The 21,918-nt window shown below is 44.4% G+C and overlaps 1 protein-coding gene across 1 annotated transcript in view; it reads left to right on the top strand.

Moving 5' to 3' along the window:
- Positions 1-8,600: 8,600 nt before the first annotated feature.
- The window catches only part of GUCY2C (guanylate cyclase 2C), a 66,204-nt gene continuing 52,886 nt past the window's right edge, over positions 8,601-21,918 (top strand). Inside the window, exons 1-5 of the mRNA XM_068971041.1 lie at positions 8,601-8,817; positions 12,956-13,068; positions 14,761-14,825; positions 18,209-18,421; positions 19,949-20,070. Coding sequence (XP_068827142.1) covers positions 8,601-8,817; positions 12,956-13,068; positions 14,761-14,825; positions 18,209-18,421; positions 19,949-20,070 — 730 coding nt within the window. The remainder of the gene's footprint in view (positions 8,818-12,955; positions 13,069-14,760; positions 14,826-18,208; positions 18,422-19,948; positions 20,071-21,918) is intronic.

Here is a 21,918-nt window from a genome sequence, read left to right on the forward strand (position 1 = left end):
CCTGAGCACATAAGAAGACTATACAAAATGGGCTGGGGAAGGAGGGAAAAGAAGACTGTGTGTGCTAAGTCGCTCAGTCGTGTCTGACTCTTTGTGACCCTGTGGACTGTAGCCCACCAGGCTCCTCTGTCCCTGGGATTCTCCAGGCAAGAATACTGGAGAGGGTTGCCATGCCCTCCTCCAGGAGATCTTCCCGACCCAGGGATGGAACTAGCGTCTCTTACGTCTGCCTGCAATTGGCAGATGGGCACTTTACCACTAGCACCACCTGGGAAGCCCCGAAGGAAAACATTGCTCAAGGATTAAATAGCGTTCCTTTTGGAATGGGAACCAGGAAAAGAAACAAACTTGTCAGCCTGAAGCGCCCAGGTGCTGGTGCTGAATCTAGCTATTCAGCCCTAGTGTACAGTAGTGATTCGAGTGTCAGTTGGGTTACCTGACCTGGAAATCTACATAAGATGACTTTGACTCTTATCTCCTCCTTGTAGAAAGTCCAAAAACACTCCCCAGTATTTCATCAAGCCCTGAAGACTTAAACTACCATGTTCATCTCTGACTTGAGACTACTACTTCTGAGAATCATTTAGCCATCCCATTCCTGTTCTTGCCCCATCCATCTAGACACAGATGTGAGCACTTGTCCATAATTCCCAGAGGTTAGGCAAGTGGTGTCTGCCACAGATTTGACTGAAGGTTTGGGAAGAGTTACACAGTGGGCTTGCCTGGTGGCTCAGATGGTAAAGAATCTGCCTACAGTGTGGGAGACCTGAGTTCGATCCCTGGGTTGGGAAGTCCCCTGGAAGAGGGCATGGCAAACCACTCCAGTATTCTTGCCTGGAAAATCCCACGGACAGAGAAGCCTGGCAGGCTACAGCCCGTGGGGTTCCAAAGAGTCAGACACAACTGAGGAACTTTCACCCAGTTTTACCAGTTTTATTTTATTTTTTATTTGTTTTAATTGGAGGCTAATTACTTTACAATATTGTAGTGGTTTTTGCTATACATTGACATGAATCAGCCATGGGTGTACATGTGTTCCCAATCCTGAACCCCCCTCCCACCTTCCTCCCCATCCCATTCCTCAGGGTCATCCCAGTGCACCAGCCCTGAGCACCCTGTCTCATGCTTACCAGTTTTAAATTCCCGCTAGAATACAATTATCATGAAGGCAGAAAGGGGTTCATTTGTGTAACTCCAATGCTGAGACGGTTTAGGGGGCTCAATAAATAATCTATTGTATGGATGGAGTTAAGCATCTTTTCCTTAAGGAAAAGACAAGCAACCTGCAACCTCTTATGTATTTTATATATCCTCGTTCTCAAGAGTCTTCAGTCCCATCACGTTGGCCATTTCTTTCTATTGGGTTGACCAAAAATTTCGTTCAGATTTTTCTGTACAGTGTTACTTAAAACCCAAACGAACTTTTTGGCCAACCCAATACATAACTCCGTTTCTTTCATTTTAACTTTGCATCTCTCCTCATTCCCTTGTTCCTGGGTTAGCCCTGGGAACTTCACATTCCCTCATATTATATCAAGCCGTTTACGTTTCTCTGTGCCTAACTCAGAAGGTTTGCATAACCAAGCACACTTAAGTGAAAATGTTAGTCTCTCTATCATGTCCGACTCTTTTCGACCCCATGAACTGTAGCCTGTCAAGCTCCTCTGTCCATGGAATTCTCCAGGCAAGAATACTGGAGTGGGTTGCCATTCCCTTCTCCAAGGTATCTTATGAAACCAGGGATCAAACCCAGGTCTCCTGCACTGCAGGCAGATCCTTTACCATCTGAGCTATCTTAACTCTTGAGTGCTCAACAAAACCATGTAGACTTTTAGTTACCTGAACCCATCCGGCATCACGTTATCCTGTGTGAATAGGACCAGTAAGTATTTCCTCCACAGGAAAAGACAGTAAAGTAGAAATCATTTAAAATTTTTTATTTATACCTTAAAAGTTGTTGTTTTTTAAATCTCAAAACGTATTCATGTTTGTTTATTCTCTTACTGGTTGATATCAGGCCAGGTAATTTTCTTTGAACCATAGTCCTTAGATTGAACCTCTGTATCAGCTTTCTTTCTTCTTTTTTTTAATTAAAGTATAGTTTCTTTGCAGAAAAGTGATTCAGTTATGTGTGTGAATATATATCTTTTTCAGATTCTTTTCCATTATGTTATTGTAAGATATTGAGTATAGTTCCCTGTTCTATACAGTAGGTCCTTGTTGTTTTATTTCATATATAATAGTATGTATCTGTTAATCTCAAATTCCCAATTTTTCCCTCCCCGCTATATCAGATTTCTTAAGCAAAATGCATCTTAATACTACTTTTGGTATTACATGTTTTAAGGTAATTGACAAGCTCTTCGAGGACAAAGTGTTTGTTAGGTTTCTTTGTTATTTTCCTGTGTTTTATAAGCAGTCTTTCCACAGCTATTTTCTTAGTAATTTGCCTTTGTTTAAAATTTTCAACAGTTTTTAAATTGTTTTATCAGGTTTGTTGTTGTCGATAGGTCACATCCCACTGTTTTGCAACCCCATGGACTGTAACCTGCCAGGCTCCTCTGTCCGTGGGATTTCCCAGGCAAGAATACTGGAGTGGGTTGCCATTTCCTACTCCAGGAGATCTTCCTGACCCAGGGATCGAACCCGTGTCTCCTTCATTAGCAGGGGGAGTCTTTATCACTTTGGCAAATTTGGGCACGGACACAACAGACCCTTGGTAAACAAATGACTTGATTGGAGGAAGCAGAAGTACTCACATCCAGTGGGTTGCAGGCATTCAGGGTGTATTTCAGCTAATCTGGTGAGTCTATTAAATCATAGGTTCAGAAGTACTCACGGCTGACACTGCTGTATTGATGGAAGGCTGTTAAGAGAGTAAATTCTAAGGGTTCTCATCACAAGGAGAATGTTTTCATTTTTTCCCTCTTTTCATTGTCTGTATATGACAAGATGGGTATTAGTTGAACCTATGATAATCATTTCACAACAAACATAAAGCAAACCATCATGCTGTATGCCTTAAACTTACAGAGTGATGTATGTGAAATATTTCTCAATAACACTGGAAAAAAGAGAAGTATTTTACTATAGCCAGTTTTCCTCAACAAGTTCAAATCAGAATGTTTACCTTTATGCTTATTTTTAAAAAGCTTTCATGTTTTAGTTTCATCAGTTACATTAGTTCATAAAATCCTTTTTGAACAACTCACTTTCGCATCTCCACTTCAATAAGGGACAGAGGAAGCCTAGGACTGCTACGGAATGTAGAGATGCTAAGGGTTTCAATAGTGAGCTGGGGATCTTAATGGGAAACATACAAAAGAGACCCAAAGTGTTGTCGGAAATGAAAGAGTGGCACATGCAGGTGACCTGCTCAGCTGCTCTTTCCCACGTGAAATAGTTTCCCTTTTTTTTTTTTCTTCTCATATCTTTAGGGCTTTTGTGTTTTATTGTAAAGTGCACCTCATAAATCTGCCAACTCGGTGTTCAATATTTGCTTTTGACCCTTGAAACTTTCCCAGCAGAACCTCCCTCCCTTTAATCATGATCTACATGCCAATAGTTTTGCAATGTAAAGAAGATGTATGATTTTTACCTTAAAGGATCCAGGAAGAAATGTTATCTTGTTCCTTCCCTGTTGAGAATGTTTTCCTGGTTTCATGCTCTAATCAGAGGATTCCCAGAACTGCATCTGCCTTTTGTCTTCACATCTGAATTAAAAGCACCTGACAGTTACTATTTCCTCCATCCCTTGACATGACTTTTTTTCGTATTTGCAGTTTGCGGATGAAATAGAAAAAAACAGTCTACTTTTTCTCCTACCCCAGGAAATGGGAATAGCGACATATTAACAGTTAGACAACCAGGTTTGAGTCCATGCTTGGCCACCCAATGTGCAACACATAAAATTGTTACCTGTAGCAAAGGTTAATCAGCCTTGTGATGGCCATGTGCCTCTCTGCAGCCTCCTGTTCCATTCTTCCTGATGTCCACTAAAAGTCTCCAGGGGTGCCTACTCCTAACCACTGTCAGTCACTCATTACCACCTACTCCACCCACCTTGTAAAATAACCCCAGTGCCTTCCTTCTGAATCAAAGCTGACTCCTCTGAAGTCTGAGCATCTGCCATTCTCCCTCCAGGAGACGCTAGGATTGAACCCACCTTATTCCACATCAGTCATCCCCTCAAACGTGGACACCTGGTGTTGCATCTTAACTTTCATGTGTTTAGTTATTTTGGCTGCACTGGGTCTTCGTTGCTGCATGCAGGCTTCCTCTAGTTGCAGCAAGCGGGGGCTTCTCACTGCGGTGGCCTCTCTTGTTAAAGAGCACGGGCTCTAAGCACTCGGGCTTCAGTACTTGCACACGTGGGCTCAGATGCAGGATCTTCCAGGACCAGGAATAGAACCAGGGTCCCTTGCATTGCAAGGCAGACTCGTAACCACTGGACCACCAGGGAAGCCCTCGTGTCCTACCTCCTAGCATTTTGTCTTCCCCATATTGCTACACCATAATCAATAAGCGCCTCAGTACCCTTTATCGCTTCATAAACTCTTCTGTACACGTCCAGGCTAGATTGAGAGAAGGAGGGTAATGTGTTAGGAATGGGGTGCAGAGTGGTACAAAGACTCTAGTAATGTTTTATAGGCTATAATGTATATAAGTGAGTGTTCATTTTATTGTTCTTTTAATTGGTGTATGTTTATTGCAGATATGCCTTAACGTGTATGATATACCTCATAATTTAAAATTAAAAAAAATAAAACCTACCTCTGTTCCCTTGAGGCCCGTATCATCAGCCATAATACACACTCTCCCTTTTTGTCAACCACTGTCATTACTGAAGTCCTGGTTGTTCTCCCTAGAGGATTCCTCTCCAGTAAGGGCCTGCCATCAGTCTGGTTGATTTTCATACCCAGGAGGTGACTGTCTAACAGGCTGGACTCTGAGTTCCTTGAGCTCCTCTGTTTAGAGACATTTTCCCTCCCTGCTCTCAGCCACCTTGAACTGCTCAAATCAGTAATGCAGAAAGCCCACTGTTTAATGTAGAAAATCCGCCCTTTAATGGCAGACTGTACCCTTCCAGATGTTTGTTTGTTTCAGTTGTCCCCTTTCCACCTGTTCTGCCTCACTACTGTACCCTTCAAGCCCCTTCTCTCTCTCTCTCTCTCTGTTGCTGGTTTTTTTTTTTTTTTTTTTTGGCTTTGCCTCATGGCATGCCAGAGAAGGCGCTAGCACCCCACTCCAGTACTCTTGCCTGGAGAATCCCATGGATTGAGGAGCCTGGTGGGCTGCCGTCTATGGGGTTGCACAGAGTCAGACATGACTGAAGCGACTTAGCAGCAGCAGCAGCATGGCATGCGGGATCTTAGTTCCCTGACCAAGAATTGAGCGCTCCCTCCCTGTAGTGAAAGCCCTAACCACTGGATCACCAGGGAATTCCCTCAAGCCTCTTCTTTCTGGCTTTCCCTCACTCCCCTCCTGCATGCACTTCAGTCTTTAAATTCAGTTTACGTCTTGTAGTCCATCTCCCCACTATTTTGCCTTTCTTCATTTCTTTTTTAATCCCTTTATTCTTTCACTGCACGTCCCTAGAAAAACTGCAGGTTAAGCCCCGCCTTTCCCTTTGCTATACCTGTTCTAGAGCAGCTCAGAATGCCTGGAGAAAATCATAAATCAAGGCTGAGTAGGACCACCATAGATTTGGTCACTCATCTCCTTGTCTCCCTACTCACCACCACCAAACAACCTTAGGACACACCTCTTATCAGTCCCTTCTCTCACTCATCGTGGTAGCTTTTCAAGTCCCTCCCTTCTCAAGCCTCGGACTAGCCCAGCTCTCCTTTCATTCTCAGCCGATGAGTCACCTCCTTCAGAATTATTAAACAATCATACATAAACAATCTCATCTTCCAGACACAAGTCTAGAAATATACTTGTATATATGAATCTGAGCAGAGCCCTGCAGCGCCTTCCTCATTGCAGACCCTTCTGTGTTCCCCTTTCCTCCCTTTAGGAAAAAAAAAAAAAAACAACCTTAGTTTCCCTGGCCTGTTTCAGAAAACAGACTCAAGCAACTAATCATTGAAGAAGGGGAGAAACGGGAACTAAGAAGAATCAGTCAAGCGAGGAAGGTGATAACAACTTGAGCAATAAGTAAAACTGAAGCATGGAATCATAAAGTCCTAGTTCTCCTCGAGAAAAACATATAACAGTGTCTGACACACGTCCTTAAGTTATTTTTTAGAGAAACCAGACCACCCCCCGACTTAGGTGGAAACTGCTGGCCCTAAACATGTAGATCCTAGCCTGGTTGGAGCTGGAAAATGCGTGATTGAGATTCCTGAAATGCCACCATGTCAACCTTCTACCCGTCAGAAAAGTGTCCATGAGCTAATCACACACCCTGCGACCCTCACCCCAACACTGTCGTTAAAATCCTTTCCCGGAAGACCATCGGGAAGTTTTGGTCTTTGAGCATTAGCTGCTTGTTGTTCTTGCCTGGCGCCTGTAATAAACACTGTATTTCCCTTCACCACAACCCACTGTCTGTAGACTGGCTTTGCTGCCTGTCTTCCCTCCTTGGTATCCATATGTTTGTTTTCTACGTCTGGGTCTGTTTCTCCTTTGCAAATAAGTTCATCTGTATTGTTTTTCTCAAGCTTCCCAGGTGGAGTTACTGGTAAAGAACCCGCCTGCCAATGCAGGAAATGCAAGAGATTAGAGTTTGTGCCCTGGGTCAGGAAGATCCCCTGGAGGAAGAAATGGCAACCCACTCCAGTATTCTTGCCTGGAGAATCCCATGGACAGAGGAGCCTGGTGGGCTACAGTCCATAGGGTCACAAAGAGTTGGACACGGCTGAAACAACTGAGTACATACCATTTTTCTAGATTCTGCATGTATGCATTAATATATGATATTTGTGTTTCTCTTTCTGACTTACTTCACTCTGTATGACAGACTCTGGGTTCATCCATGTTTCTGCAAATGGAACAATTTCATTTCTTTTTATGGCTGAGTAACATTCCATTGTGTATATGTACCACCTCTTTTTTATCCATTCCCTTGTTGATTAAAGTTCCAAAGTCTTAATGATTTATAGAAAACTCCCCGGCTTACCCTTGCTTACTCCTCTGGCATTCCTTATTGCATGGGACTAGCTTTCTTCACTCCAGTCATACTGTATTTCTTTCAGTTCCTCAAACATCCATGCCACATCTTGCTTCTGGGTCTTTGTACAAGCTCTGCCCCTGCCCACATTCTCTCCTTCTCTTGCATTCAGCTAACTCCTGTTCATCCTTCAAGGCTCAGCTCAAAGGACACCTCCTCAGGGAAGCATGCTTGACTCTCCAGAATAGGTTAGGTTAATCTGTCATGCAGCCATGAAATTAAAAGATGCTCCTTGGAAGGAAACCTATGACAAACCTAGACAGTGTATTAAAAGCAGAGATATCACTTTGCCAACAAAGGTCCATCCAGTCAAAGCTATGGTTTTTCCAGTAGTCTTGTACTACTTGTGAGAGTTGGACCATAAAGAAGGCTGAGCACCAAGGAATTGATGCTTTCAAACTGAATCTTCTTCAAGAGAAGATTCTTGAGAGTCCTTTGGACACCAGGGAGATCAATCAAGTAATCCTAAAGGAAATCAACCATGAATATTGATTGGAGGGACTGATGCTGAAGCTGAAGCTCAGTACTTTGACCACCTGATTCAAAGAGCTGACTCATTGGAAGACTCCGATGCTGGGAAAGATTGAGGTCAGGAGGAGAAGGGTGTGACAGAAGATGAGTTGGTTGGGTGGCATCACCAACTCAATGGACATGAGTTTGAGCAAACTCCAGGATATAGTGAAGGACAGGGAAGCCTGGCAGGGGGATGGAAAAAGTCAGACAGGACTTAGGGACTGAATAACATCAACAACAACTGGTCATGTGCTCCCGTGGCACTCTGCACTGTTTTTGATTATTGAGTTTAGTTATTCATAATGACTTGTTTAATCTTTGTCTTCCCCACCAGAATGCAGGTTCCATGAAGACATTAATGTATCCATATCATTCATGGCTGCCAATGCCTCACAGAGAGTCAGGTCTCAATAATAGTTGCTGACTTGGGTGACTGAAACACAGATCGTCCTAGTTTGGTTTCAGTGTGCAGCTGTAAGCTAAAAGCTAATAACCCTTCATATTTGTGCTTGCCTTAAACACTTTGACCTTTATTTTCCATTTCCAAAGCGTTTCTGGTGTGTGCAATACCGCCCTCTTCCTCTTTTCCCCTTTTCTCAGTGATGTGTCACCAATTGATGTTTTTTAATTGGGTGAGGCACAGGTAATCTCCCTGTTTATAACTCTGACCTTTCTGTGAGCAAACACACAGAGTGAACTTTGGTTTATCTCCCACTATAATGTAGCTGCTGATTGCCGGCAGGCGGGCTGTCTCCTATGGTCCACGTGACTGGTGGGGTGACCAGAGAGAAGCGTGGGGAAGAGTGGACTGAGGGACCCAGCGACAGGCTGTCGGGCTGGAGCTCCTGCCTCCTTGAGAGCCCCGAGTGAAGCCAGCGAGCCCGAGGAGCATGGTGCTGAGGTGAGGGAGGTCATGAAGACGCCACTGTTGGCCTTGGCTTTGTGGTCACTGCTCCTCCGGCCGGGGCTGCCGTTCTGGACCTCCCACGTGAGTCGGAACTGCCAGGATGGCAGCTACGAGATCAGCGTCCTGATGATGAACAACTCGGCCTTCCCAGAGTCCCTGGGCAGCTTGGAAGAGGTGGTGAAGGAGGGAGTGAAAATCGTGAGGCAGCGTCTGCTTGAAGCCGGTAAGAATACGGTAACAGAACTCTCCCTGTTACCTCCTCTGGAGACAGAGTGCTACTAAGTGAAGACCTCGCGTTCTTGGCCTGATCACCCAGCCTCCTCTAAGGGCCCTTCTCTCTTTCAAGGCAGTAGATCTTCAGAAAGAAGGATTTGAGCCCTACCTCAGTGAGTTCACTCATGACACACTCTGCTCTAATAATGGGTCCAACCCAGGTGTTTGCAGCAGTGAAATGCCCCCAAATAAAACTGGATTTACTACTGAGTGTCAGGGCCTTGTGATTCCTTCTGCATCATCTCAGAGACAGGATTTGGTCTGGACTTGAGATTTCACAGGGTTGTCTGTCAAGAAGATGAATCAAGTAAAATTCCTACAGATGCTGAGTCTTTGATGAAGATTTTTAATTCATCTATTCTCTCTTTGCATCTCTGGTGGTGATTCTTATAAGATGCAGTTGATGTGATAAATTTACAATCAAAGTCAGTATATGCATGGCTAAATCCCTTCAGTTGTGTCTGACTGGTGTGACCCCATGGACTGTAGCCTTCCAGGCTCCTCTGTCCATGGGGATTCTCCAGGCAAGAATACTGAAGTGGGTTTCCAGGCCCTTCTCCAGGGGATCTTCCCCACCCAGGGACTGAAGCTGTCTCCTGCATTGTAGGCATATTCTTTATTATCTGAGCCACCAGGGAAGCCCCAAATTCAGTGTAGCAGTCCTTTATTTTACTCCTGTTTTAGGGGGATGTGAAAATTATTTTTTATGTTTTATTGAAGTATAATTGACTTACAGTGTTGTATTAATTTCTGGTGTACAGCAGAATGATTCAGTTGTTTATATATATATTTTTTTTCTCCTCTTCTTTTCCGTTGTGGTTTGTCAGAGCATATTGAATATAGTTCCTTGTGCTTACAGCAGGACCTTGTCATTAATCCATCCTATCTATACTAGTTTGTGTATATCTCTTAATTATTAAAATAAATTATAACATTAGGTAAAACATGTATGATAAAGAGAAAGTTATCACCCCTGATAATTTCCAGTCACCTGGATATTTCCAGATTCTTTTCATGTGCTTCCAAGTTTCTTGTTGTTAAGAACATCACTGGAGTCACTAGAGCACAGAAACACTTTTCTGACCTTCTTCATTTCACATTATCCTACAAGTGGCTTTCTTGGAGTTGCTTAATCTTCATCATGTGAATGGATGTCCTGTATCTCTTAGATACCCTTCCAGATCATCTGGTGATTCCCTACAGTGGAATATTCCCTTGTTTTTCAGTTTCTCGTGATTATTTAAAAGCTGCTGCAATAACTTCCCAGGTGGCTCAGTGGTAAAGAAACCACCTGCCAATGCAGGAGATGTAAGAGATGCGGGTTCAATCCCTGGGTCGGGAGGATCCCCTGGAGGAAGGCATGGCAATGCACTCCAGTTGGAGAATTCCACAGACCAAGGAGCCTGGCGGGCTGCAGTCCATAAGGTCACACAGAGTTGGACACAGCTGAAGCAACTTAGCACCCACAACAATAAACATTTTCACATACATTGTTTCACCATCCTCCCATGCTTTGAGAGGAGGTTGCCATAATTGTGATTACTGAAACAGTTACTGTTTCATACAACTTAATAGTTATTTATGGATGAGGATACATCCTCTAAGGAGAGAATGTCTCAATTTTCTTTATTTAAAATTCTGTGTCAATAGCAGCAGTAGTTGTCATGCATCATGGATGTGTGATAACTGTCTTCTGTACAATACACACTTCTTCAACCCTGTCTGAGACCAGATTCAGATGTAAACAGATGGATCTGATCTAGAGCCGTAACGTAACTAGGAGGTCACTCAATAAAACCCCCTTCTATGGGCAGTGTGGTGTAGTAGAAAGAACATTTGATCTGAAGTCCGAGGACCCAAATTGGTGTCCGTTTTCCAGAGCTTTCTCTCTTTGTGCCCTATTTCTCTTGATCTAGCTGAGCTCGGTGTTCTTGTTTTTTGAGTACCTGTCAGGTGCTTGGTGGGGCTTCCCAGGTGGCTCTAGTGGTAAAGAACCCGTCTGCCAAAGCAGGAGATGTAAGAGATGTGGGTTCGATCCCTGGGTCGGGAGGATCCCCGGAGGAGGGCATCCAGCGCACGCCAATATTCTTGCCTGGAGAATTCCACGGACAGAGGAGCCTGGCGGGCTACAGTCCATGGGGTCTCAAAGAGTCAGACAGGACTGAAGCAACTTAGCACACACACACGGGTGCTAGGTAAGATATATCTTCTCTTGACTCACCACAGCTCTGTGCAGTCAGCATTGCTGACACTGTTTCACAGCAGAGGCTTAATAACTTTCCTGAAGTCATACAAGTTGTCTCTTTGAAGTAGGAGTCAAATCTATCTGTCTGATTCCACAGAGTGTATCGTGTCACCACTGTAAGAGCTTTACCCACCATGAACTAACTCGCTCATTAAAATAAAGTGGTGGAACATTGTGGTTAGAAGCAGAGGTTTGGAGTCAGACAGAGGCTGATCACGTTCCAGCCTTTTATCCAACCGTTTATCACCTGTGACCTTGAGCAAGTTATACTTAAATTTTCCGAGCTTCAATTCCTTCACCTATAAAATCATAGTAAATAGTTTCCTCCGGTGAGTATGGTGTGAATTAAATGAGGAGATTCACGTAAAGTACTTAATTCGCCGACTGATCCGTACTGTGTACTCACTAAATGGCTGTTGTTTTTATTGTGGGCACTCTTACTGTTGTTCTTGTCAAGGACGTTGAATGATGTTGTTGCTGCGCTCTTGCTGCTGTTAGCAGAACAAGTTACCCTGCACATAAAATAAACAGCGCAGTGTGTTGCTCAGATATTGACCTCTGAACTCACATTACCCGAATTTGCACTCTGCTCCATCATTTACTAGTTGAGTGACACCGAGCGAGTCGTTGATTGTAAGTTCAGTCATCTCATTTGTAAAATAGAGTTAATAATGGTGAGAGGCCTTTGCATGGACTCAGTAAGAGGAGGATCAGAAGGTGGGGGCGGTGAAAGAGTAAACTGAGGCCCAGATTTCTGCATCTGATGATGCATTGTCAGATGGATGGTCATGCATAGTAAACTCAAGAAATGCAGCTTGTGAAGGAAAGATGGATTCATGGTCTAAGCTTATTAAGTGCTGATGTTCAGGAAAATTTAAGACCATATACTTAAGGGCTAACTTGAGCAATAGAAAGAGTTCACATGTTGGTGATGTCCAAGTGGAAGAGAGCAATATTTTCCCCGAGTACTTAGGAAAGCTTTGTGGGTTTGGAAGAATACACAGGACTTGGTGGAAAACTTTAAAACAAGATTCCTTCAGTCTTAGGAAATCAACTTCCCAAGGTTGTATGTGCCATGGCCTCAACCTGGTCCATACCCCCCACCTGGTCCATACCCCCCACCTGGTCCATACCCCCCACCTGGTCCATACCCTCCACCTGGTCCATACCCCCCACCTGATCCATACCCCCCACCTGATCCATACCCTCCACCTGGTCCATACCCTCCACATGCTCTCATGTGCTGAGAGGGTCCCTTTCCTAGACTCCAGAGCCCATATCCAAATACACTTTGGTCCCATCCCATCCTCAAAGCTCTCTATAGAAGAGAAAGCATCTGGTATCACCCTGTATTCTATAACATCCCCCTCACCCTCCCAGCACTGAGATCTCATGGTATGGTGTGCAGATGGCAAGCAGGATAGGGTTGAAACGACACCTGAGGAACTGCTTATAAGTTAAGCTTTAATTTGAAGTCCCCATCCCATTGTCTAAAAAGTGTTCATTGGAGGCCTCCCTTGTGGTCCATGGTTAAAGGCTCCACACTTCCACTGAAGGGGGTGTAAGTTCGATCCTTGGTCAGGGTACTAAGATCCCACATGTTACACAGCGTGGCCCCAAAATAAAAATAAAAACAATATGCTAAAGTCATTAAAGTAATAATAAGAAAGAAGTGACAGGGAGTGACATAAGAACTCAGAACTCAAATATTTCTAGGCTTAAAACTGGATATACAATTCCACCCCCCTCCCCATATCAGTTGGCAAAAGATAAATCTCACAGCCAGGATAAACTTACTGAGAAATAACACTAGTCTTCTCTTTTCCCTCACTCTGCATAACAGGCCTCAATGTGACCGTGAATGCTTCCTTCGTCTATTCAGAAGGTGTGATTTATAAGTCCAGTGACTGCCGGAGCAGTACCTGTGAAGGCCTCGACCTCCTCAGGACTATTTCAGTGAGTGCCTGCCTCTGTGGGGTCAGCTTTCACCCTCCTGCCCTGGGGGAATGGTGGCTGGGCTCTCTGACCTGTCTGCCAGCATCCCACCTGTCCGCCAGCATCCCACCTGTCCACCAGCTTCTCCGCTGTCCAACAGCATCTCCCCTGTCCACAGGCATCTCCCCTGTCCGCCAGCATCCCACCTGTCCGCCGGCATCCCACCTGTCCGCCGGCATCCCACCTGTCCACCGGCATCTCCCTTGCCCACCAGCATCTCCCCCGTTGCCTCCAGCTACCCAGCTGAGTGATTTGGAGATGGGGTGCTCTGACTCTCTCCCCATCTATTTTCCAAGTGAGAGGGCCCTCCAGGAACCCAGGAGGGTAGGGCGCACCTTAGCTATGTTGTCTGTACACAGTCAGTGGTATGGAGGGGGATTATTTTGTTTTCAGTTGTTTATAAAAGTTTAAAAAAAATTTAAGTGTTGGTATTAACTGATCTGCCTTTGTGTCCCCTCAAGAAATACCCGAGGTGCCCTGTTACAAAAATATGTTCCAAAGCCCTATGTGCATGTGTCCCCAGTCATGTCCAACTCTCTGGGGCCCTGTGGGATTCTCCAGACAAGAATACTGGACTGGGTTGCCGTGCCCTCCTCCAGGGGATCTTCCCAACCCAGGGACTGAACATGTGGCTCCTGCCTTGCAAGCGAATTCTTTACTGCTGAGCGACTGGGGAGGCCCCCAAAACTCTACACCAGAGACCTATTGCAAGTCATCACCGTATACATGGTCACAGGTTGATTAAGAGCAGAATCTGAAACCTAACTTTAAAGTAGTAACTGTAATGTCAAAACCTAGAAATAGGAAGAGAGAGATCCTTGCCTACTTCCTCCTCCCAACCCCAGCCCTAACCCCAACCAGAGCTTTACGGAGCTGAAGAGTGTTCCAAGCTCTCTAGAGGCAAGAAGGCTGTGAGATGCCCCTCTACGACAGAAACTTAAGGAAAAGCCCTTCATAAAGCAGAGTGCTGGGCACAGAGCATGGCTCTGAAGCTCTAATTAATAACATAGAATCAACCTGATAGGCCACACTCATGTCAGGAGGCGTGGTTCATTACAGTCGCCGTTTTAAATCGTGGAGGGTGCGGAGTGAGCAAGAATTGAATACATTCCACTTTGCAGTTCTGCGAAGGTGTGTCTCCTCTTTGTACCTCTCCAGAGGTAGATGTAACCTGGTTCTCCAACACCGTCGATGGAATATTCCTAGTCGAGTGCCCCTTGAGAAAGGGTGGATTATGAGATCCATAGTCTTCAAAGCAGTTACACTGCATTTTGTTCTCTGCAGCCCTGCTTGTCGCTTCCCCTAAAACCGGAACTTGCCCTCTCTCTCCACAGCCCCTCCAAATCTAGTCTGTTCACCACGTGGCCTACAGACACTGCTGATGTTACAGCTGCCTGTGCCTCTTTAGCCACTGGACGTCCTCCCCTTGATAAAGAGAGTCCAGGTTCATGTTTGGACAGCACAGCTTCAGCAGAATTCTCTTCCCTCCTTCCACAGCCTCTCCCAGCTCAGACATCTCGGAGATGTTAGAATGAGAGAGAAAAGCCCACTTTCCAGCTTTCTCAGAGCCTCCCCCTTGCCCGCTTCTTTCCTGTACACTGATTCATGTTTTATTTTTAGGGATTAGTTGTTCCTTTGTTTTTTCTCCTACAGAGTAAAAAACAGATGGGCTGTGTCCTCATGGGGCCCTCGTGTACCTATTCCACCTTCCAAATGTAGTAAGTAGCTTGGTTTGTTGTTGTTTTCACACCCCTGTGACTTGAAGTCAGGACGAAATCATCAATATTTAAGTGATTTATCAAACAGCAGTCTAGTTCAGGAGTCAGCAGTGCAGGGCCCTTATATTCTGCAGCCTCTCTAATAACTGTCATGCCCTCATCCAGGTAACTCTGCCCTTGTTCAGTGTGGGGTGAGTGACAGTGGCTGTTCCAGTTCAGTTACTAACATCTGAGCATGAGAAGCAAAATGAAGAGTAGGGATGAAGTTGCAGCGTCCCTGGTGGCTCAGTCTGTAAAGAATCTGCCTGCAGTGCAGGAGACCTGGGTTTGATCCCTGGGTCGGGAAGATCCCCGGGAGAAGGACATGGCAACCCGCTCCAGTGTTCTTGCCTGGAGAAGCCCACAAGCAGAGGAGCCTAGAGTCCATGGGGTCGCAAAGAGGCATACTGAACTGACTTAGCACGAGAGATGAAGTCAGACTCCTGGCAAAATTCAGGGAAGATAGTGAACTTGGATAATTTGAAAATCGAATAAATGACATATGAAGTGTCATTTATTGCACTGTGTCCGACTCTTTGCGACCCCGTGGACTGTAGCCTACCAGGCTCCTCTGTCCATGGGATTTTCCAGGCAATAGTCCTGGAGTGGATTGCCATTTCCTTCTCCAGGGGATTTTCCCAACCCAGGGATTGAACCCGGGTCTCCCGCATTGTAGACAGACGCTTTACCATCTGAGCCACCAGGGAAGTCTTCCCAGACACAAACACAAAGGAAAGCACCCTAGGGCCTTGGCAGGGCACTGTTCCATCCTTAGGTCTGTAACAATAGGAACAGTGGTAGGATTCTTACTTCATAGTGCTATTTGAGGATTATATGAATAACATACTAAAGTACTTTACACAGTGCCCATATCAACTTAGAAGGAAAAATCTTCCAGTATGTTTTAGAGGGAAAATACTTCTCTGGCTTCGGGAAAATCGCCCCCATCCCTCTTGTGTGTCTCATGCAGTGTAATTCTCACTACCACAAAATACTTCGTTCTGCCAGATTACCCTTCCCCAATAGAAGTCCCTCCCACGTGCCTTTCTTTCGGTTCCATCTCTCCCTGAATCAAGATCACTCTTTGTCTACACAGAGAAAACCTTTAATAGACCACCAAAGGTGGAAGGGGATGTTGATTTCCTTTCTCAAATACATATTAAACATCTTCATATGAACTTGGCAGCCCAGAGATACTGAGGTGAACGAGCCAGGTGTGATCCTCACCTTCATGGTGCTTGCAGTCTAGTGGAGGAGACAGAGATTAAACAGATTCTCTTTCAAATGATTGCCTGGTGTCAGGTATCAAAGAAAGTTCTCCTGATGGATAAAGAGATTTAATCTAGGACCTGATGGATCAGTAAGAATCAACCAGACAAAGAGGCAGGGGACAGCAGTTCTGGCATTTGTAAAGACCCTGATAGAAAATAAAGCTTGATATGTTTAAGGCATGACTGCAGCCATGAAATTAAAAGACGCTTGCTCCTTGGAAGAAAAGCTATGACCAACCTAGACAGCATATTAAAAGGCAGAGACATTACTTTGCCAATAAAGGTCCATCTAGTCAAGGCTATGGTTTTTCCAGTAGTCATGAATGGATGTGAGAGTTGGGCCGTAAAGAAAGTTGAGCACTGAAGAATTGATGCTTTTGAACTGTGGTGTTGGAGAAGACTCTTGAGAGTCCTTTGGAGTCCAAGGAAATCCAACCAGTACAGCCTAAAGGAGATCAGTCCTGAATGTTCACTGGAAGGACTGATGTTGAAGCTGAAACTCCAATACTTTGGCCACCTGATGCGAAGAGCTAACTCATTTGAAAAGACCCTGATGCTGGGAAAGATTGAGGGCAGGAGGAAAAGGGGATGACCTAGGATCAGATGGTTGAATGGCATCACCAACTCAATGGAGATGAGTTTGGGTGGACGCCGGGAGTTGGTGATGGACAGGGAGGCCTGGTGTGCTGCAGTCAATGGGGTCCCAAGGAATCAGACACGACTGAGTGACTGAACTGAACTGACTTGATATTTAAGGAACCACAAGTAGATCCATGTGCCGAACAGGAGAAGGAAAACCGTAAAGTCCTCAGGTGATGCCTGTCTCAAAGGTAGTCTGAAGCACCTGTGTGCTCAGTTGCTAAGTTGTGTCCAACTTTTTGGGACCCAGTGGACTGTGGCCCACCAGGCTCCTCTGTGCATGGGATTTTTCCAGGCAGGATTACTGGAGTGGGTATAAGAGCTGAAAATAAAGCAGTGCATGGAGGGAAATTTCAGGGACATCGTTTCGGCTTCACAACATTTGTAATAGCTGTGGTGGCCCATTTTCTGTTTTTCTTAACCCTACGCCCCAAAGTCCATATGTCCTAGCCTAGATGTTAGGACAGCCCGATGAAACTCATCCTAGAATAAATCAAAGTAACCAAGCCACGTGTGTGTGTGCCTGTGCGTGCTAAGTCACTTCAGTCATGTCTGACTCTGCATTTCTATGAACTGTAGCCCACCAGCCTCCTCTGTCCATGGGATTCTCCAGGCAAGAATTCTGAAGTGGGTTACCACACCCTCCAGGAGATCTTCTGACCCAGGGATCTCACCTCGTCTCCTTCATTGCAGATAGATTCTTTACCATCTGAGCCACCAGTGAAGCCCAGAGAAGGCAGTGCGTGTGTGCAGGCTAAGTCGCTTCAGTCGTGTCTGACTCGTTGCAAGCCTATGGAGTGTAGCCCACCAGGCTCCTCTGTCCATGGGATTCTCTAGGCAAGAATTCTGGAGTGGGTTGCCATGCCCTCCTCCAGGGACCAGGGATGGAACCCACGTCTCTCATGTCTCCTGCATTGGGAGGTGACCACTAGCACCACCTGGAAACCAAGCCACGAGTATGCTTAGAATGTAGTATATGTTCAGTGCTGCTGCTGCTGCTAAGTTGCTTCAGTCGTGTCCGACTTTGTGCGACCCCATAGATGGCAGCCCACCAGGCTCCCCTGTCCCTGAGATTCTCCAAGCAAGAACACTGGAGTGGGTTGCCATTTCCTTCTCCAATGCATGAAAGTGAAAAGTGAAAGTGAAGTCGCTCAGTCGTGTCCGACCCTCAGCGACCCCATGGACTGCAGCCCACCAGGCTCCTCCGTCCATGGGATTTTCCAGGCAAGAGTACTGGAGTGGGTTGCCATGTTCAATAAATATTCTTTAAATTCACTTGAGTGAGAGGGACCTATGTAAGTCGAATACCTGCTTGAATGACCCTATTTCATTCTTGTCATTTCCACCCACATGCTGAAACAGCTTAAAGAAGGATCTTACTTGTGCTACTTAAGTTAATCCTGATATTGGTTTATTTCTCACCTCTTGGCACAGCCTCGACACAGATTTAAACTATCCCATGATTTCAGCTGGGAGTTTTGGATTGTCATGTGACTACAAAGAAACTTTAACCAGGATGATGTCTCCAGCTCGGAAGCTGATGTACTTTTTGGTTGACTTTTGGAAGGGCAATTTTCAATTCAAACCTTTTGCCTGGAACACTGCGTATGTTTTCAAGAATAGTACAGAGACTGAGGACTGTTTCTGGTAAGCAAGACCGTTAATATCCTTCTGACATTTAGCCATAAACCATGGAGACAAACCATAAACTCTCAGCAGACCCCTAGTTATTATCAGATGCTCGTTCCATGAAGTAACAGCATGGGAATGGAAACCAACCCACTTTCTTACATGCAACTGGTACATAGTTTACGTTTAACTGATTTCATTCTTAAGCTGTAAATAGATTTAGATAAGGCTGTTTGTTACACCTATTTGAACCAGATCTATTAAACACAGTTCTCTGAAGTAGGTACCCCTTAACTTCAGGTCAAATTGAAATTTCACTTAGAAGCATATGACACTTGCTCTGATTTCATGATCTAAATCAATAGCAATGGCTAATGTTTCGTATTAATAAAAAGGAATCATATGGAGCATGTTATATGTCTTGAGAACTCGAAAAGATGTTTTTTGAACATATTTTCAAAAAGTTACCTTTTCTTATAGAGTCTGTTAGTTAACAATGATCTGTTTTCCTTGCCTCAGTGTGATTGACACCAAGTGTCTATGTAATGGTAAATACATTGACTATTTTTCTAATTCTTTCCAAATGGCATAAGTGAAGTAGCAATAAATATAGCTTTGATGAAAACTTTGGTTCCACTAAAAGTGGTTAGAAGTGAATAAATAAGTAAAAGCAAAGGGGCCGAAAGGAACGTGATGTCATTAATATAATCCTCATTCATTGCATGTGTGACACTCTTTGCAGTTTTAAAAGTACTTTCACGTTAGTTTTGTCAATTCCCCACAGTAAACCCTCTGTAGAAAAGAGGACAAGTACCATGATCTCTGTTTAAGGAGCATGGAAATCAGACATGAGAGCAGAGAACATGCTTTCTGCCTGTCCTACACAACAAGTTAGAAATCATTTCTCTCACAGCTTTTCAGAGGAATCAGACTGTTGGAGAGAACAGAGCATTGGGCACCGTTGCTAAAATGAAACTACAGAGCTCACACAACTCCGGCAAAGGTGGCAGAAAGAATGACTTGAAGGAACCTGAAGTCTCTCTCCACCAAAGCTCGCAGAGGACTACAATAGGGTTCCCCTTAGAACACACATCTAGGGAACTGTAAGAATCGACACTAAGACATCATCTTAGAAACTTTGGGCTGAACAAAAGTCAGTTTCATACAGAAGGAAAAGTTACTCTTATCAGCTCTGAATTTTTGTACTATAGATTCAAAAGTTTCAATTTCTGTGTGATAATGAGATGAGAACAGAGTAGCCTTCCTTCAGCAAATAGCAAGAAGCGTTTAGAAGGGAGCTGGGAAATACCTTCTGTTTGTATGAATACACGAAGATCCCCTGAAACTGTCCCTATACTCCCCCTAAATTAGACATTCATCCTAACCCTTGGGATTGTGGTGTGTATTGCCCATTGTGTTAACAGTGGCCATGGATTTTAGATGAACAAGTCCCTTGAAGAGATCTGTAAGCAGTAAGCAAACGACATGGAAAGCCATGAAGAAACTAAGCTGATTACTTAGACTTTCTCTTCGTTTCTATTCTAGGTACCTCAATGCTCTGGAGGCTGGAGTTTCCTATTTTTCTCAGAAACTAAGCTTCAAGGAGATGTTGAGAGGAGATACTGAGTTTCAGGACATCTTAATGGATCAGAACAGGAAAAGCAATGGTAAGAGGACATGAAGCAAGATCGTTTTTTTGCCGCTTCTTCCTCACAACCATCACCTCCCTATGAGTGATTTGGACAAATCTACCCCCAGAGCTGTCATCATTACTGACTATTTTGTGTGTTTGGGAAGATCTGTAGCTGCATGCAACTCCATTATATGGTTCCTTTTGCAGATTCAAACCTTATCCTCAAAGAAATTAGCAAAGTAGTATATTAACATGGGACTGCCTTGGCGGTCCAGTAGTTGGTTCTGCCTGCTAAAACAGGAGACACGGGTTCGATCCCTGGTCCAGGAAGATTCCACATGCTGTGGGGCAGCTAAGCCCAAGCACCACAGCTGCTGAAGCCTACGCTTCCTAGAGCCTGGGCTCTGCAACAAAAGAAGCTGCCAGAATGAGAAGCCCTTGCACCGCAACCAGAGAAAGCCCATGTGGAACCCCGTGCAGCCATAAATAAACAAAATAAATTTTTAAAGTATATCAGCGTCATGAAAGTAATGATAAGGCTAAAAGCCAGCTTTTATGAACCAAAATGATATCACAATCCCCACAATCAGTGAACTGCTTTTTAAAAATACATTCATTTATTTTGCCATGCCCAGTCTCAGTTGTGGCATTTGAAATCTAGTTCCCTGAGCAGGGATCAAACCCAGGGCCCCTGCATTGGGAGCATGGAGTCTTAGCCACTGGACCACCAGGGAAGTCCCAATAAACTGCTTTTTAAGTTCGCCACAATCTAGTATACTGTTGAGTCTGTATACTTCTGAATCCTGTTTCCCCAGTGACCAAGAGGACGTATTTATTGATATCTAGCCTTAGGCAAAATTACAAGATAAGCCAAGATTGTTTCACTTGGCTCTATTCTCTCTTTATTTCACCTGCTCAGTGATCTTTCATTTATAGACCAAGTATGAAAAGTGAATGGTATAAAATCATTCTCACCAAGTAATTCAGTGATTTATTTCACCCTCCACAGAAATCTTTTTACAAATAAGAATATATCAGAATACTTATGTATTAAGGACTCTTTTTACAAATAAGGATATATCAGGAATCAACTGCCAAATTTTCTACCAGCAAAGGTTCTTGCTTGGCAGGATTTCCTGGTATCCCTCAAAACATCACTTGCTTTTCATTATCAAGCATTTGCCATATTAAGAACCTACCATTTGCAAAACATTGAACGAGATATGGGAAAAAAGAAATATAAAATGATTCATGTCCCTAAAATGTTTTCAATTCAACTGGACAACACAGTGTAGGAAAAGATCTAATGAAGCGTCTCCCAGCTCCCTCATCTTTCTCATCAAGCCGTGCATTTCGGAAATCTGGTTACAATGCATTGGAGAGCTTAGAGAGTCAGATTGGAACCCTGTCACTGAGTTCTGAGTTAAGAGGCTGCAAGCAAAACCCAAGGAAAGGTGCTTAGGAAGATTTTATTAATGCTCACATTAAGTTATATATTTTGCAACAACTTTACATGTGGGTGAAAGTGAAGTCGCTCAGTCATGTCTGACTCTTTGCGATCCCATGGACTGTAGCTCACCAGGCTCCTCCATCCATGGGATTCTCCAGGCAAGAATACTGGACTGGGTTGCCCCTTTTCCAGGGGGTCTTCCCGACCCAGGGATCAAACCCTGGTCTCCCGCATTGGAGGCAGACGCTTTAACCTCTGAGCCACCAGAGAAACCCTACATGTGGGTAGTGCATTTCATTTATTAATGAAAATAGTTTCTGTAACTACTCCAGCCTTATGTAATGGAGTAAGCACTAAACCGATGCAAATACTTATCAGAGCTGTTTCTGTCATCTACCAGTTTTTTTTATCTCATTGGCACCTTGGCTATAG

This window comes from Capricornis sumatraensis, chromosome 4, assembly GCF_032405125.1.
Source record: "Capricornis sumatraensis isolate serow.1 chromosome 4, serow.2, whole genome shotgun sequence".
Classification (NCBI taxonomy): domain Eukaryota; kingdom Metazoa; phylum Chordata; class Mammalia; order Artiodactyla; family Bovidae; genus Capricornis; species Capricornis sumatraensis.